The sequence below is a fragment of the Myotis davidii genome, unplaced genomic scaffold (genome assembly GCF_000327345.1).
Source record: "Myotis davidii unplaced genomic scaffold, ASM32734v1 scaffold1523, whole genome shotgun sequence".
In the NCBI taxonomy this organism is placed as follows: Eukaryota; Metazoa; Chordata; class Mammalia; order Chiroptera; family Vespertilionidae; genus Myotis; species Myotis davidii.
In genome coordinates, this window is record NW_006294110.1 from 167,347 (window position 1) to 182,189 (window position 14,843).

Below are 14,843 nucleotides of genomic sequence, written 5' to 3' on the forward strand. Positions count from 1 at the left end.
AGTCATACAAGGAAGACCTCGGAGCTCAGAAAGGGAGCTCTAGAAGTGGAAGTGGTTGGATCTACCTTGGATCCAAATTGCTAGTCAAGGAGGAGAAACTATATGCAGGACATTTTTAGTTGAGGATCAGGTGTATCGGAGACCAGAAGTTTGGTAAATAAAAAAGGTGCAAACCTTGAAAGAAATACCAGGTTCTTAATCAAAACAGAAATAGCAGCAACAAAAACATATAATTGCAGGAAATTAAGGTGCAGGTTTTCAAAGACAGAAGCACAGATGGAAGATGCCAGTAACAACAAGGAAAACTTTACAAATGAGGTGGCTTCTATACCATAAATTTAGAATCCTCCTCATTGCTCACCTCTTTTCATCTGTTTCCCAGATCTTGCTAACTTAGCTAAGAAAATTCTTTCACCTTTTCTCTTTCCCACTTAGCCTTCTTCTCTACCCAGTGTTTTTCTCTTCATTGTTTCATTTTCAGTCAAAATGCATGAGATCAAGAACTATGCTAGAGCTATAACTGGACTGTGTGTGTGGTTTTTTTTTTAGGATATTTACCTGGCTTTTTTGTGAAAGATGAACAAGATAATAAACCATAACAACATTTTGAAGATGTTGCTTTTCTTATAAAATACTCAGTATTCTTACTGCACTTTGTATCAGTCAACTGTCACCACAACAGCCACTCCAAAAGTTAGTGTCATACCAAAATATTATTTTCATGTTCACAGATTTGCAGATTGGTTGGATGGCTCTTCTGCATGTGTACCTTATTCTTCTGGAGTAACTGGGCTACTCAGGTCATGTTCTTCTGAGGAAGTTGCAAAAGTTCAAGAGGGCAAGCTCAACCCTGCATGCACATTTTATGCTTGCTCTTATGCTGTTTGCTAATATGTCATTGGTCAAAGCATTCCACATGGCAAGCCCAAGCAAGAAAATACAGCCTGTCTCTAGTGTATGGAAGTGGAAAATGGCAGAGGGTGTGGTGGATACAGAGATGGGAGTAGTCTTGGAAGTCTAGCTTGGGCATTGTAATATTTTCTGGGCTTTATATTTGTGTTTATGTTTTACCTTGAAGTCATCAATGTGTATACTATTTTGAATTTCATCACTTTAGCTTGATGTGATTTTGCAATATACAGTTGTTTGCTTAACTCAGACTATACTTCTAGGTCCATCTATATCAAAATCACAGTCTTTGGGGGTAGGGCCTGGGAATCTTCATTATTAACAAACTTATCAGGTCTTTCTTATGCACATTGAAGTTTAGACTTTCTTCCTTAGTGGACATTTGCACTGTTTCTGTTTTTCCAGTGTAATATGTGATAGCCAGCAACTTTGTACAGGTGACTAATTTTGGGGGTGGTTATTCAATAGTTTTTCCCTGATCCATGATTGATTAATTTGCAGTTGAGGAAAGTAATATTTGGAGTAAAGAATGGAGTTTGGAGCGCTGTTGATGGTGAGATTACAAACAAGGCTATCAAATCTTTTAAGTATTTTATGCTTATTAAAATAAAACATTGAGTTAGATAAGGAGAATTTCTGTAATATTGTTATATAGTTTTTAATTGTAATGTTGGGCTGTGGAATTGCTATTAGGGGTAATTTTTAAAATGAAAGTGGAAAAGTAGATAGGTTTAAGGAGAATTTATTTTTCTAATATTTTAGCTTTATTAATCTGGCATTTCGATTCTTCAACAATTTTGATTCTTCATGGCATTTGATATAACCTTGTTTATGTACTTGATTGTGTGTGTATTGTTGGATATTCTTGGTTATTTTAGCTCTTTAGGAGTTTTATAGCAATGAAAATTGATGGCTTGGCAGATACTGTATATACTGGTACAGCATATACAATATACATCCTTTTCTTTTTCCTTATAAACAGAACCCTTTTTCCTTATAAACAGAACCCTATTTATTTTATTTTGCCTAGCTGAAAAGTATATTCCCCAACCTCCTTTACAACTATGATTTGGCTATGTGACTATTTTGCTTAATGAGAAGTGAGACTTCAAGTGGAAGTTATTTGAATAAATAGGGTTTGTTAAAGAAGGCAGAATCATTTCACAGACACCTTTTGTCCTTTGCTCTTTTCTTCATATTGCCTAAAACTTGGACAGAATGTTGGAAGAGGAGAAATGGAGTAACCGACATTTGATGACTGTCACATATAAGAATGTTTAGTGGGAAGACAGGAGGAGCTTAGATCTTTGAATCCCATGAGATATACTTTTCAGATCTAGACTGCTCTCCTCCAGTCTACCTAGATTAGGAAAAAGAGACATTTCAGTGTGTTGAAGCAATTATTTAAATGGGACTCTGTTACATGTAGCCAAATATAATTCCGAACTTATACTTGTGGTTTCCGTAAAACATATTTAGACTAGGTTATCTGAAACTTAACTTTAAAATTGCTTTTATTGTTTTCATTTAATTTAGACATTTTTTAGGACTCTTCATCTGAATGTATAAACAAGTACATTATGCATATTTAAATTATCAAGCATGTTTTGAAATGCGCATTTTCCAATACTGACGTCAACAAATCTACATGCAGAGTATTATAAAACTTACTTTGAAGTAATTTTAAATATAAAGTTGCAAGATGAGTATGAAGAACTTTCATCACTTATTTTTGAACCATTTGAGAGTAAGTTGCATGCTCCTTTACCACTTAAACATTTCAGGATCCGTTTCCTAAGAAAAAATATATTTTTGATGCAGTTATCAAGTTCAGGAATTTAATATTAATACAGTATTGTTACTAAGCAGCCCATATTCCTGTTTCTTCAGTCGACCCAATAATATGCTGTAGAATTTAGTATGAGAAGCAATCTGGTCTCACTTTATGTTTGGTGGTCATGCCTTTTCAGTCCTCCTTTAATCTGGAACCGCATCCTTTGTCTTTCTGGTGTAGACAGTGTGAAGATAAATGTTTCTCAGTTTGGACTTGTCTGATATTTCCTCAAGATTAGACTCAGTTTGTTTATTTTGTGGCAGGAATAGCACAGGTGGTATTGTCTTCTTGGTGTATCATATTATATATCAGGAGGCACACAATGTCATTTTACCCTATTAGGGGTAATATTAACTTTGATCACTTGATTCAGGTGATTTCCGTTAGGTTTCTTCTTTGTAGTTACTTTATCACTTTAGAGTTCCTAGGAAGAGAGCTTAAAACTATGCTACTGTCCTGTTTCTCATTAAACTTTCACCCATAGTTTTAGCATTGATGATTCTTGACTGAATTATTACTGAGATGAATGTAAAACATTTTCAAGAAAGATTTTATCAGATCCTTTTATTCATGATACTGTCTTGGAAACTTCTTTTAAGAAACTTCTTTTTAAAATGTAGGGAGGAGCTTAGCTCTTAATTAGGGTAGTTCAGGGAAGGATTTGATAGTGGGATCCTATCCATCTCCCTCCTTTTCTCTGCAATCTATACTAATAAAAGGGAGACCTTCCAGACAAAGCCATGGTGACTGGGCTGAGGCAGAGGGGTTAGGGGCGATAAGGCTGGCAGGGGAGGGCAGTTGGGGGTGAGCAGGCCAGCAGGGGGGGGCTTTGGGGGCAATCAGGCAGGCAGGCAGGTGTGCGGTTAGGAGCCAGCAGTCCCGTATTGCAAGAGGGAGGTCTGACTGCCAGCAGTTGGAATTCCTCTTTTCCAATTTGGATGCCTTTTATTTCTTCTTCTTGCCTAATTGCAATGGCTAACTCTTCCAGTACTATGTTGAACAGGAGTGGTGAGAGGGGGCATCCCTGTCTTGTTCCTGTACATTTTACTAATTTTCTTTCATCTTTGACACTTCTATTATAGAGCAAAGACAAATAGCAATATTAAAATATTTCCCCTAATTAATCCCTCTTCACCCCCCCACGAATTTCGTGTACCAGGCCACTAGTAGAGTATAATTACTGTATAGACCAATAGCATATGAACAGGTCTGCAGCAAATGGGAGCAAAAGATGAATTCTATATTTAGGATCTTTTATGACAGATAGGAGAATGAGGTGATTCTCTTTTTTCCTCAAATAGCTCTTAGGATTCCCATGATGTAGTATACCTACATAGTACATGGCCTGCCAAAGCATGTCTTTTTCAGACATTCCAGGTGCCTAGATGTTGGCTGACCCAAGAGGCGGGGAGGAATTCCTAGAACTGCCTGACTTCAGTCAGTAGGGCCATTACCTCCTTGAAGTAGCCCAGTGGATACACTTTCCTTAGTTTTCCAGGGTTTATCCACCATGAAGATCACTCCTTTTCATTTTGGGAGACATGAATGAGGTGGTGAAGATTAGCTAGAAACTTAATTCAGGAGCTCTTATTCTTGGGAGTAATGTAAAAATTCCCCTTTAGTGGAATCATGAGAATGGAGTAAGGTTCTCCACATAGCATGGTTCATTCTTCCTAAAAGAGTGAAATTTGTTCAGTCTCAAGTTCTTTTTTATTCTAGTTTAATTTGCATTTTCCATCACCCCCTTCCCCTGCAAAGTCATTCATATTTTCATATTTCAAAGTGTAATAATTTTGGTTTTCCCCCTCCTTTAGCATCAGCAGACGTTTTTGAATCAGCTGAGAGAAATCACTGGGATTAATGACACGCAGATACTACAGCAAGCCTTGAAGGTATGACCTCTGTTTTATGACATAGTTCATGTTAACCCCTTTAGTCTTGCTGCCTACCATTTTTGAAAGTTGAGGTTTTTTGTTATACCATGTGGTAGTAGTAGAAATATAAGAAAGAACTTTTATAAAATAAGAGACTTAACATACTATAGTTTTGAGCATGTTAGCTTCAGCAGCCTAATGTTCCAAGATATTGTGGAGTGACAGATAACTCTCCGTAAGAAACACTTTCATGGCAAAATGGAGGGGTGTGATGAATCCAGATGCAGATGGCTGATTTACTCAAGAGCCACGTGTTAGAGTTTAAATGGAGTGGAGAGTGGGTTGGGTTAGAAGAAGAGGAAGAGAGAGGAGTAGAAAATTAATAGAGGATCAAAAGCTTACTTTTTTTTTCCTTCCAAGGAAAAATATAATTTGGCTAACATTCAACTGATTGTACCTTAGGAATATTTAATATCAAACCTGTTTAGTACATGCCACAAATAAAGTGCATCATTTTGGTTGTATATTATGAAGTAGCCTCCTTTCTATGTGGGGCACTTGATGAGTCACATCACATGGATACGTGCATTGAAAAGATGAAGTGGCCTGGCCTGAGTGCCTCAGTGGTTGAGCATCAACCCATGAACCAGGAGGTGCCTGGTTTGATTCCATGTCAGGGCACATGTCTGAGTTGTGGGCTTGATCCAGTATGGGCCTAGCTAGCAGGAGGCAGCCAAATGATGTTGCTCTCTCTAAAATCAATAAAAACATATTTAAAAAAAAGATCAAGTGAAGGAAAGATGTTTAACACTAGATTGCCCAAGGAAGTCATTTTGACTGCTTTTTAATTTCAATAGAAAAACAATGATGTATGTAATGACAGAATTTCTTAGAATTTGGTGACTTTTTATACAACATATAAATGCGTTTATTAGTAATTGTAGTTACCTCCCCCTCCTTCATTTCCGGTATATATATACTTGTTCTAATAAGTTGTTTATTTTATTTCTTTTGTGCCCTAAATTCATGAAAGAAATGTCCAATAGAAGTGAGTTACTGGAAAAGCTAAGGAACGTAAGTGAAGAGTGCTCCGATATTATTCTTTCACGATGCAGTCATTTTGACTGCTTTTGGGCAATATAGGTATATACTAAATTTCGGTCTTTCTAGTGTTAAGAATTTAAATTTACAGTGTTTTTACCACTCTGGACCTTCATACAACTTCAGTCCTTTGGAACTTGCTACATGAGGCAAAATTATGTAATTTTTTATTCTGAGCCCCAAATTCTTCATTTGTTTCTAGCAATAATTTATCATTTAGATGGGTGTAATCATAATCATCATAATGATAGTGATCATAGCACTTGTTAGGCACTTACAGTACTAGCTGCTATTCTCAATACTTCATGTGGATAACATCCTCCTAATAGCTCTATGAGGTAGGTATTATTTTCACCTCCTTTTAAACGATTAGGAGACAGAGGTTAATGTGACTTGCTTAAGACCACACAGCTAGTATGTGGAGGAGCTTAGAATAGAAACCAAGAAGCCTGGTTCCGGGGAGCCACACTGAACTTCTGCTTTTACTAGAAGCTTTACTTCAGCCTTTTCCCCATTAGAAAAATGATGAGACAGTACTGTTGAGAGCCTCAGTGCATGGGTTATGAAGCCAATGTATGTATTTGGACAGGAAGCAAAAGTGTTGTACTCTGTTTTTATAATTACGACATTTGGATGATTGCCAGTTTTTTCTTTATTCTGATAACCTGATCAAATCACCCCATGTGTATTTTCAGACAATGTCTTTCTCATTCTGTACCACTGAGTGGGAGTATACACCATTATATTGTCAAGGAAAATCTAGCAAATTTTCTTTTTTAACTTGGGAAATATGTAGGATATGTTTAATTAAATAATAATAAAGAATTAATTAAATTCTTGTCCACATTTTCTTTGAGGTAAGTTGTGTGACTTTATTTGGTTTTGTTTTTGTTTTAAAATTTTGGCCAAAACCGGTTTGGCTCAGTGGATAGAGCATCAGCCTGCGGACTGAAAGGTCCCAGGTTCGATTCCGGTCAAGGGCATGTACCTGGGTTGCGGGCTCATCCCCAGTAGGAGATGTGCAGGAGGCAGTTGTTCGATGTTTCTCTCTCATCGATGTTTCTAACTCTCTATTTCTCTCCCTTCCTCTCTGTAAAAATTCAATAAAATATAATTAAAAAAAAATTTTGATTCTGGTACCAGTAGCTGGTCTGGGAGTTGGGGGAGACATTGTGCTTGAACCTTAACTGTTGCCCAATATAAATTTGTAAGATGTTTAATATTATCTTGACTCTCGCAGTCATAGACTGACAGGTAGTTTACTGTTGGGAGCCAAAATGTTATTGACTGATTTCAGGACTTTTATTTTATTTTGAATATCTATCATTAGCCCTCCGAAGTTAGTAACCTTTAGGTTGTGTAAATCCTGGTTGCAGTTTGTTACTGCATAAGATAGTGTATGAAATGCACTTAGCACACTTCTTGGCACATAGTAAGTGCTCAATAAATATTAGCCATTATTACTGCAAATTATTTTACAACTAGTTTATTTATTGAACTATAAAATATGTTACAGCCATATTTTGGATGAATCATTCATTTAAGAGTCTTATAGTAATTGTGACAGAGTTTAAAGCAGTGGTGCTTTTCAAATTGCACCGTGACCTTTTCTCTCCTCACTAGCTACTAGAATTGCAGTGAGTGTGTTGGGGACTTCATTCTTCCATAGCTCAGGCCTCAGGTCTTGGAATCATCCTGATCTTTTTCTTTCTGTCATCCTCCCCCCCACCCCCCGTATTTAATATGATAGCAAATGATGTTGGGCTTTGCTCCTGCCCTTTCTGTCCTGTAATCTATTCTCAACAAACAGTAGAGCGGTCCTTTAAATGTAAGCCATACCATGTTATTTCGGTCCAAATCACTCCACTGGCTTCCTGTTACACTTTGTGTGTGTGGGAAAGTTCCTAAGGCCTGCCCAGCTTGTGTCCTCTGGTTTTCTTTTATAAAGATAACTTCATTATTAACATTTGGATTTCTTAATGTTGTTTGAATTAGCTGCCATAGAACTATTGTTACATGTATTAATTGTACAGAGAATATAGAGATAAAACTGAGCAAGTCATTCTTTTGTTGTTTTTGAAATGCTCAGTTTCCTAGCATCTACTTTTTTTCTAAATTAACTGTAGAAAAAAGTTGTGTCTAGGTATGCTTTTGATGAGAATTACATAAACTTTATTAGTATGTATAGGTTGGGTTAGATCATCATCTTATCATTGAGCATTTCTGTCTAGGACAGCAGTTCTCAACCTGTGGGTCGCGACCCTTTGGGGGTCGAACGACCCTTTCACAGGGGTCGCATAAGACCATCAGAAAACACATATATAACTACATATTGTTTTTGTGATTAATCACTATGCTTTAATTATGTTCAATTTGTAACAATGAAAATACATCCTGCATATCAGATATTTACATTTGCTTAAGTTTGCCTGTAGACATGGATTCAGCATCCATATTAAAGGGAACATCTTTTATTGTCCTTGTTTACAGAAGTACTGTTATACTCATTTTTTACACTTTTAGCTAACTCCAGAAAACACTTTTTAGTTTGTTCATTGGTTTAGAAGTATGAGTTTGTGATTGATTTTTGTTAAGCAGATATGAAAGTAATGGAAAAATAAGAAATTAGTTATGTAATTGATTTTTACATTGTGTTAGTAGTTTTAATTAATAGAAACAGGAATTACTATTGATATAGTATACTAGGTTTACAATGAATTTAGGGTACAAAATTAGAATCAACAATAATTTCAAATCTGAAAACAATTTTTGCTATTAAGTATTAGTTGTGATGAAGAGAATTACATAAACTATGAGGATGTATAGAAATAGTTCAAAATATTTGATATTTTGTTCTTGATATTTGAAGGACAGTAATGGAAACTTGGAATTGGCAGTGGCTTTCCTGACGGCAAAGAATGCCAAGCCCCCTCAGCCAGAAGAGACAGCTTACTACCAAACCGCGCTTCCGAGCAGCGACCGCTACATCAGTGTGGGGAGCCAGGCGGACGCAAGTGAGTTTACTTCTCCTTCTTAATATTTAATATGATGTCATGAAAAATTCCTGTGGGAATATATTCATTTGTTTAAGCAGAGGTGAAGGAAAATAAAAGAGCTACTTCATCAGCATTATATATTTTTTTCCAATTTGGGAGTTAAAGATTGTATTTAAGTTATTTATCTTTTCATTGAGCATTTCACATAGTAATTATTGTTTAAAATAGGGAGTAACTACAGGTGTTACTCATTAAAGAAACAAACTTGTCTAGAATTTTAAGTGGGAACAGTCATTTCTTTTATGGAATTTAAGTGTTGTGGCGACCTCAATATTATTTTTGAAGGTAAAATATTATTATTGATTACTGATAGGTTTACCATTTAATAGACTTTCCTTTACCTCAACCCCTGCCCTTCCCCAAAATAAAGCTTTTGGGAGAAGATTTATTACCATGTAATAAAATAAATAAACACATATATGCACACACAGACACAGATACACATATACATAGAAAATTTTGCATGGGATACTAAGTTTTCTTCAGAGTATCAATATGTTTATATAACAATGAATTTTAAAAAATATGAACATTTACCCCCTATAAAATGTAGGTATTTATTTTTATGCATTCTGGACCTGAGCAGTTTGATTATTAACTTGTATTTGAAGAGAATTTCTGATTTTGTTTATAGATTTTATTTAAGTTAGACAGCAATCAGGAAGAACCCATCCACATAGATGTTTATAGCTATTGATTGGCATTAAATACTGCTTAATTCTTGTTAATAAAATATTTTCATTTCAAACTTTCAAGGTGATCTTTATATTTTTGCTTCACAAGTGATCTTAGGTTAGCCAAAGCTGGAATACTCCTATATCACACAGATAATAGGTGTGGGAGAAGTTTTATACTCATAAGACAGACTTTGCTTATGTTCAAGTTCAAAACACACTGTGTTTTGGCCTCTGTCTGTACCTCTAACTTCCTTTTCTCCTGTTGTCCTCCTCTCACTTTGTACTGTCATAATACAGAATGGCTTGAAGTTCTCAGACCCCCAGTGCTATTTAATCTCTTCGTCTTTACATTTGCTGTTCCTTCTGTCTGGAGTCCCGTCTAGCCTTTACCTCTAGCTTCATTCCTTCTGGTGTAACACTTAACTCAGGAGCTGCTGGTTCTGGCAATAAGTGCTTCTCTAGCAGCTAGAGCATACTTTTGTCTTAAAGAGTACTACTGTGTTATTTTCAAATGGTTTGTGTCTTTCTTGCTTACCAAACTGGAAGCTTAATAGGGCAAGAAACCATTGATGTTCCCAGCATCATACTAGAATGTCATAGTGTCTCAAAAGTGTTTGTTGAATTATTTTTAAATATATAAAGAGCTGTTTCAAAACCAATGAAAGAGAACAAGCTTGTTGCAAAAAAAAAGAGAGAAAAAGAGGTGATTAAAAAGGTGGAAAAGGAGAAGTCTATAAATAAAGGAGGAATGAGTATATGAGAATAACAACATTTATGGTTCTGAGACTTGGGGGGAAAACAAAATTAGGTAGAAAAGGGAAAAATAGAATTATTTTGATTGAAGGCAATTGCTTAAAGTGAAGGAAACGGAATTGACTAAACATGGTTCAGGGTTCTAGTTGAATGGATGAAAATATTTTAGAATGAGACCTGAGAATTCTTATAGATGGTAGACTTTGTGACATGAGATATCATATATAGGTATTCATGGGAGGTAAGATCATAAGACTGTTATAAACAAAAGAAAATGTCTTATTTGCTGTGAGAAAGTCAGGAAATATTCTTTTTTTAAAAATTTTTTTAGGAAATATTCTTTAAGGCAGATGTTAACACCTGTTCAAGATTTTTGACAAAGGAATAGTGAAAGTGTGGATAAAAAGAGATTTGAACAGGATTTCTGAGGGAAAAGGCCACCTGATTTTATTTTTATTTATTTAATTTTAATGTTTTTATTTATTTTAGAGAGAGAGGAAGGGAGAGGGTTAGAGAGATAGAAACATCAATGAGAGAGAAACATCACTGAGCTGCCTCCTGCATGCCCCTTACTGGGGATTGAGCCCCAACCTGGGCATGTGCCCTGCCCGGGAATAGAACCGGTGTCCTCTTGGTTCATGGGTTGATCGATGCTCAGCCACTGAGCCACATGAGCTGGGCACAACCTGATTTTATAAGACATACGTCCCATTTTCTCATAATGAAAGTTTGTGTGTGTGGCTCTTGAAAAATATACACTAAATAATTTTGTATTTCACTTGAAAGAAATGGTAGAGAAATGGACTTTCTGGTTTCATCTCAACTGATTTGACAGTTGTATTGAGCAAATTGCTTGCTGTTGTGGTTTCTTTATTGATAAAATGTGCTGTCCTTCTACCCAGATGTTAATTCATATTTAATCATTCAATAATTTGGATAGCGTGTTCATAAAGTTGGTTTGAGATTAGTGAGAAGAAACTTTCATAGTAGTATCAAACTGAGGAAAGTAGCTGAGGAGGTAACAGTAATTCTTTTCCATTTAATAAACTTGTGCCATATTTTATGAAGTTTTAAGAAGTACATCTGCCTTTAGGAAATAGCCCCAATTCAATATTTAATTCTGTAGTGTTGTAATAATTTCACATGGTTTAAAACTGAGAAAGTACAGAGATGTCATGCATTCAACAGATTCTTTAAATTATTGTGCTGTTATTGCTGAAAAAATCAAAATCTTTTGTGTATTTTAATGCATCTGTGTTAACACACCTTTGAGGTAAGTATGACCACCCTAAGAGAGCAAATCAGTAATTACAAATGAAAATGTATTCGAACACTGGCCTCTATTGAAAAATCTGCGTTAAGTGCTCAAAGAATGTGTAGTGTTGAAGTGATCAAAGTGTTAGGAAGTTTTCCAGGGATTGCTCTAGATCAGTGGTTCTCAACCTTCCTAATGCTGCGACCCTTTAATAAAATTCCTCTTGTTGTGGTGACCCCCAACCATAAAATTATTTTCGTTGCTACTTCATAACTAATTTTGCTACTGTAAACAATATGTAATTAATTTTATATGTGTTTTCTGATGGTCTTAGGTGGCCCCTGTGAATGGGTCATTCGACCCCAAAGGGGTCGCGACCCACAGGTTGAGAACCGCTGGTCTAAGCATTCCAGCGTCACTTTCCAAAAATTCAACTCCTCTCACCACATTGTGTCCTTGGCCAGGTGTTCCCTAGTGCATCTTAGAGAAAAAAGTCACTAGGCGTGCTTTAGGCACGTAAGGAAAATGAATGCAACATGATTATAGTAATCAGTCATTAGTGAATGTTGTAGTTCATTATTAATAACTAGAGGCCCGGTGCACTGGGGGTGGAGAAGTCCCTCAGCCCAGCCTGCACTCCCTCACAGTCCGGGACCCCTCACTCCTTAACGCCTGCCTGCTTGCTGTTCCTTAGCGCTGCCACCGAGGCAGGAGCGGCTCCCACCACTGCCGCTGCACTTGCCAGCTGTGAGTCTGGCTTCTGGCTGAATGGCGCTCTTCATGTGGGCGTCTGCCCCCTGGTGGTTAGTGCACGTCATAACGACCGGTCATTCTGGTTGTTCTGCCATAAGGGTCGCTTAGGCTTTGATTATATAAACTATATAGACTAGTAGCCCTGTGCACGAATCCGTGCACCAGTAGCACACTGTGGGCCTGGCCAATCTGTGCCTGCTGCCCAAAGGCTCTCCACGGCCCAGAGGTCCATCTGCGCCCTGGCCTGGCCAGAGGCCCATCCACAGCCGGGCGCAGAACGCTTGCCTTGTTGCCGGGGCAATGACACAAGCGTCTCCTCCCCCCACCCCCACCACTGCTCCGGGCCTGCTGCTGAGAGGCCCTCCGAGGCTGGGGTGGAACGCTTGCCTTGTCTGCCAGGCCGCTCATGCTGCCCACTCTCAGCGACCGCCCCCCACCCCCCACCCCCCCGGGACTGGGGGACTCTGGCGGGACTGAGAGGACTGGATGTCACCATATTGTGGCTATGGGCGCCACCATCTTTTATGACGGAGTGATGGTTAATTTGCATACTACCCTTTAATTAGATAGGATTATGTATAACAGGATATTGTAAACATTAAGTTACGAAATTTTTATTAAAACGTTTCTTTTTTAACTTTATTTTATTGTTTAAAGTATTACAGATGTCTCCTTTTTTACCGCATTGACCTTCCCCCGGCCTACCCTACCCCCTGGCACATGCCCTCACTCCACCCCCACAGTGTCTTGGGTCCATTGGTTATGCTTATATGCAGCATAGAAATCCTTCGATTGATCTCTTACTTCCCCTGAAACAATCTTCCCCAGCCTTCCTGCTGTATTTTTTACAATCTGTTTGATGCTTCTCTCTCTTTCTATCTTTTTGTTCATAGGGTTATAATGTTCTTTATTATCCATAAATGAATGAGATCATGTGGTATTTTTCTTTCTCTGACTGGCTTATTTCACTTAGCATAATGCTCTTCAATTCCATCCATGCTGCTGCAAATGGTAAGAATTCCTTCTTTTTTATAGCAGCGTAGTATTCCATTGTGTAGATGTACCATAGTTTTCTAAAATACTCATCTGCTGATGGGCATTTAGGCCGTTTCCAAATCTTAGCTATTGTAAATTGTGCTGCTATGAACATAGGTGTGCATATATCCTTTCTGATTGGTGTTTCTGTTTTCTTGGGATATATTCCTAGAAGTGGTATTCCTGGGTCAAATGGGAGTTCCGCTTTTAAATTTTTGAGGAAGTGCCATAGTGTTTTTCACAATGGCTGCACCAGTCTGCATTCCCACCAACAGTGAAGAAGGATTCCTTTTCTCCACATCCTCTCCTGCACTTGTCATTTGTTGATTTGTTGATGATAGCCATTCTGACAGGTGTGAGGTGGTACCTCATAGTTGTTTTGATTTGCATCTCTCGGATGATTAGTGACTTTGAGCATGTTTTCATGTGTCTCTTGGCATTATGAATGTCCTTTTTCAGAAAGTGTCTATTTAGGTCCTTTGCCCATTTTTTGATTGGATTGTTTATCTTCCTTTTGTTAAGTTGTATGAGTTCCCTGTAAATGTTGGAGATTAAACCCTTATCAGTGATAACATTGGCAAATATGTTCTCCCATGCATTGGGTTTTCTGGTTGTTTTGTTGATGGTTTCTTTGGCTGTGCAGAACCGTTTTATTTTGATGTAGTCCCATTTATTTATTTTCTCCTTTCCCTTTCTTGCCCTAGGATCTGTGTCTGTAAAGATACTGCTACGACATATGTCTGCAATTTTGCTGCCTATGGAGTCTTGTAGGATTTTTATGGTTTCCTATCTTACATTCAAGTCCTTTAGCCATTTAGAGTTTGTTTTTGTGTATGGTGTAAGTTGGTGATCTAGTTTAACTTTTTTGCATGTATCTGACCAAATTTTCCAGCACCATTTATTAAGGAGACTGTTTTGATACCACTGTACGCTCTTGCCTCATTTGTCAAGTATTGAGTATAATGGTTTGGGTCAATATCTGGGTTCTCTATTCTGTTCCTTTGATCTATATGTCTGTTATTGTGCCAGTTCCAGGCAGTTTTGAGAACCGTGGCTTGGTAATATAGCTTGATGTCTGGTATTGTGATCCCTCCAACTTCGTTCTTCTTTCTCAGGTTAACTGTGGATATTCAGGGTCTTTTTTATTCCAGATGAATATTTGGAGAGTTTGTTCTAGATCTTTGAAATATGCTATTGGTATTTTAATGAGGATTGCATTGAATCTGTAGATCACTTTGGGTAGTATGGACATTTTAATGATGTTGATTCTACCAATCCATGAACACGGTATGTTCTTCCATCTGTTTATGTCTTCCTCTATATCTTTTTTCACAGTCCTGTAATTTTCTGAGTAGAGGTCTTTTACCTCTTTAGTTAAGTTTATTCCTAGGTAGCTTAATTTTTTTGGTGCGATGGTAAACGGGATTGTTTGTATAATCTCTCTTTCTGAAAGTTCACTATTGGTGTATAGAAATGCCTCAGATTTCTTGGGGTTAATTTTGTATCCTGCTACATTGCCAAATTCATGTATTAAGTCTAGTAGCTTTTTGATGGAGTCTCTAGGGTTTTGTATGTATAATATCATGTCGTCTGCAA

The 14,843-nt window shown here is 37.3% G+C and overlaps 1 protein-coding gene across 8 annotated transcripts in view; it reads left to right on the forward strand.

Annotated features, from left to right (window-relative positions):
• Positions 1 to 572: 572 nt before the first annotated feature.
• USP25 (ubiquitin specific peptidase 25) overlaps positions 573 to 14,843 on the forward strand; it is a 177,212-nt gene continuing 162,941 nt past the window's right edge. For 7 of the 8 annotated variants that reach the window (XM_015566819.1, XM_015566818.1, XM_015566820.1 and 4 more), the window contains exons 1-3: positions 2,446 to 2,656; positions 4,558 to 4,635; positions 8,588 to 8,732. In XM_015566819.1, coding sequence (XP_015422305.1) covers positions 2,612 to 2,656; positions 4,558 to 4,635; positions 8,588 to 8,732 — 268 coding nt within the window. In that variant the 5' untranslated portion in view covers positions 2,446 to 2,611. Of the gene's footprint in view, positions 694 to 2,445; positions 2,657 to 4,557; positions 4,636 to 8,587; positions 8,733 to 14,843 lie in introns of those variants that run through there. The other variant, XM_015566825.1, reaches the window with a different exon arrangement.